The 3,955-nt window shown below is 33.2% G+C and overlaps 1 protein-coding gene across 1 annotated transcript; it reads left to right on the top strand.

Annotated features, from left to right (window-relative positions):
* LOC107103585 (olfactory receptor 2C1-like) lies at window positions 1–1,591 on the top strand. The gene has a single exon (XM_015403354.1). It carries the CDS (start codon window positions 11–13, stop codon window positions 971–973), a length of 963 nt encoding a protein of 320 aa, XP_015258840.1. The 5' UTR covers window positions 1–10; the 3' UTR covers window positions 974–1,591.
* Window positions 1,592–3,955: the final 2,364 nt, after the last annotated feature.

Below are 3,955 nucleotides of genomic sequence, written 5' to 3'. Positions count from 1 at the left end.
TGATAGTTCAATGGATAAAATGAATAATGAACTGAATGTAACTTATATTACTTTTGGTGGACATGTAGAATTACAGAAATACAGACTCTTGTACTTCATAGCTACATTTACTGTATACATTCTGATCATTTGCAGCAACTCAACCATCTTGTGTCTAATCTGGATTCAAAAAAGCCTCCATGAGCCTATGTACATTTTCATCGCAGCTTTACTCTGCAATGCACTTCTGTTTAGCACCAATGTTTATCCAAAACTTCTGATTGACCTTTTATCTGACTTACAGGTTACAACTTATTCATCATGTAGATTTCAGGCTTTTATTTATTACTCTTTAAGTGGTTCAGAGTTTCTCCTTTTGGCAGTCATGGCCTATGACAGGTATGTCTCTATCTGTAAACCTCTGCAATATCTAACTATTATGAGAAAAACTACTGTGACCACTTTGCTGGTATTAGCTTGGGTTTTACCATCCGGTCAGCTTATACCACCACTTATCCTGGGACATACTTCTAAACTCTGCAATCATACCTTGAATGGAATTTTCTGCAATAATGCTGTTACTAAGCTTTCCTGCATGGGTTCAACAGGGCCCTATATTATATATGGTGTTTTTACTTTAATTAATACAGTCTTTTTACCTTTTGTGTTCATAATTTTTACCTATAGTAAAATACTGATCATATCCTATAGAAAGAGCTCAGATATCAGGAAGAAATCTGTGAATACCTGTGCTCCACACCTGCTGGTTCTGATTAGTTTTTCATGTTTGTGTTCCTATGATGTTATAATAGCCAGGTTGGAAATTGATTTACCCAAAACTGCACATTCAATAATGAGTTTACAGGTAGTTTTGTATCAGCCTCTTTTTAATCCAATAATCTATGGCCTAAAGATGACTGAAATCCATAAACACCTGAAAAGGCTTTTCAGTCGAGGCAGAAGCTTTGTATGTTTTGCACTTTTACGCAAATGACATTTAAAATAGCAATTTTTTTTGTAAAAATAGATTTGAGATGCACTGAGACATAATGTGACTAACTGTATGTCCTGTCTTTTATCTCCTTGACATGAAAAACAACTTAGAACTTATCAGTTTAACCATCTTTCCTAGAGAGAGCCACCTATGGAGCTAATTTACCTTTGCATTCTCTAATATAGAGAATATTTATAGCTCTGTTTTTCTGTGTTAATTCTGTTTTGATTCTGTGTTAATTGCCTCTGTCCTCTCAAATTTCCATTGTCTAATGTCTAAATGCTTATCAAGGAGGAGTGAAATCTGCAAAGTATAAGACGTAACAAAATCAGTTGGGTTTCCTTACGTATAATACTTTTAACCAATCTGTCTGTAAGATTCATTGAATTGTCTTTTTAAAAAGCATTGAGATGACATGTTTTGAATTGGCACTATGGAAATAAACTAAACAGAAACTGAATTGAAACTGAGCTGTCACAATTTGGAAAATACCAAAATAGATTAAATATATTTTTCCTGCTTCCTAAATATCAACTTGGACAAGAAAATGTTAATGGGCTGTCTAATACTGTACATCCCTTTCCAGAACAGATACAACGATGCATGTAAACAATACAATGCAACTTATTATGTATATTTTGTTGCTGTAACACATGACTGCTGTAACTAACTCAGTAAGGTGTTACTTTTTACAATCTTCTGATGTTTAATGTTGATCGAATGATTTCATTAGTAAAGATTTGAAAGGTGTTAAAGATCAATTAACAAATTTAATGCTTCTTTCGCAGCCATTGATTAATTGACTTTATTGATCGCACAGCGGAGAAATTTACTTGTTACATTAAACTATTAACAACTGGCATTTAAAATATTGATTTCTTGTGACATACTAAACTTTATCGTTGCTTCGTTACTCACAATTAAGTTCTTTGTTACTTCTGAATGTAAATGAAAACCCTTTTGCAGCTATTAGTTTTTAATTGGAAACACTGCCAAAGCTGTAAATACTAGTTATTCTTTGTGAAAAGATATGCTTGCTAAAGCCAGCAGCAAACAGCATTTAGGAATAAGGTAATTCTACATCAAATGCTTTAAAAAGTGAAACGAGTCATGAAGAGTTTGAAAGATGAAATATTTTTAAGACTAATTGATTTTCTCAAACCTTTCTTTTATAAAGTGTTGTTCTTGACAGCCATCTTAAATGTGGTCTTAGTTTTGTTACGAAGACTTATTAGTTTTATTCATATTTTAGTCATTACTTTATTTGATAGTTTTGGTACAGTTTTAGTCAACTAAACCTCAAAAAGTTTTAGTCTAGTTTTAGTCAGTTTTATGTTCATAACATTGTTAACCTTTACAATTTTGATTAACAACCAGTTGTCCTTACCTGACTTAGTGCTGTTACCTAGATATTAGAATTGATGGGTATAGAATGCTGCCATGCAGGTCATCATTACTGTTGGGCAGAAACCTTTGATTTATAGAATTCAAATAAACTTTTTATGAATAAATTCCCTACTTTTTACTTTAACTGTCTCACAAAAGCTGTGAAAAGCAGATCTAGTTCAAAATCTAATTAAAAATAGCAGACAGACAATCTGACAAAATTTACAATAAAGGAATGGTTTTAGACATACAAGGTTTCCATCCACTTTGTGACCTACTATGAATTGTGCTTTAAACACAGATCAATAAATTTTTATTACTCCAAAAAAAGCAAAAAACAAAAATATTCTTATTTTGGTAGTTATGTCTTTATTTCTAAGGATTTGAAGAATATTCCCTTGGTTACCGCTGCTTAGGGTTCAAAGTAGATTTGTAATTCATAGGGGTCTGATATAAAAAAAATTAGAAAGAGAGCCTACATAATTGCCTTATAATGCCATGGCAATCCGGACCTAAATTTCAGGAATATATTAACTAAAAAGTAGAAATATCCAAAGGAAAATATTTTATTGACATAATGCAAGGAAATTTATGAAGTAGCAAGGGTAGGAAAACCAATACCGCTGAGAGCGAAGCATCAGTGTGGAGCGTAAAGTGCAGGCTCTGAACTTTCACACAAAGACGCATTTCTGCACAAGCACAGCTAGAAGAGCAGAGTTTGTCAGAATTGAGCGTGCAGTGCCACACCATTCCAACCTGCTGTCACCCCTGCCGCTGCTGCCAAGATCCATCTGTTGTTATGCAGAATGTGCACCACTACAGGGCTGGTGGGGTGACCAAAACAGGACGCTGCAGTATGCCTGCTACTGCTCATTCTAACAGATTACGGTACAATGATTTTTAATTTTAAACCTCTGACAGACCACCCATTAACGTTTTTATTCAATCTCGTCCCGTCAATGAAAACTCACAGCAATGACTCTTCATGTTTTCAAAGATTCATTTTGAGCTCATTAGTTGTCGTTATCATCATGAAAAAAGGGCCGTCAACAAAATAATTTTGTCATCGTTGACGAAAACAACACTGCTTTCATAGTTTGACTTTGTTCCAAAACATCAATGTTTTCATTACCTAATATCAGAGATAATAAAGCTTAATTTCTCCTTTTTATGACGTTTGAACAAGAAAAAAAACGGAGCACCTCATTGTAATAAAGTTACAGTAAATCTTGTTTAAATTATTCTTGTAAGCAGCACAAACTAGAGCTGAATAGTTCGAAATAAAGATACTGTCACACTGTAAACTGTTTTGCCATAAATCTAGGCACCTACAAATATATTTTTAGGACTGAAGGTGTTTTATTTGAAAGAGCATGTTTTAAAAAGAAACTGCACCATCAAAATTAAAATATTGTTTTTCCTGTAGTGTTAAATCACAACACCTGTTTTTTCAAAGGACTTTGCATAATGTAATTACAAATGTTTGGAAGATAATGGGTGTTTAGTGTGACACAATGTAGATTTCCAATGTTCTTACATCTTCTGTAATAAACGTTGTCTCATCATATTGGCTCAACTTATAATGATTTTATATTC

Source organism: Cyprinodon variegatus, unplaced genomic scaffold (genome assembly GCF_000732505.1).
Source record: "Cyprinodon variegatus isolate N-32 unplaced genomic scaffold, C_variegatus-1.0 Scaffold1483, whole genome shotgun sequence".
Lineage (NCBI taxonomy): Eukaryota > Metazoa > Chordata > Actinopteri > Cyprinodontiformes > Cyprinodontidae > Cyprinodon > Cyprinodon variegatus.
Note: the sequence above shows the minus strand (reverse complement) of the source record. Positions and strands in the feature narration are given on the sequence as shown.

Excerpts from the sequence above, each read along its gene's own strand:
- LOC107103585 (XM_015403354.1), top strand. The coding sequence starts at position 11 with ATGGATAAAATGAATAATGAACTGAATGTAACTTATATTACTTTTGGT.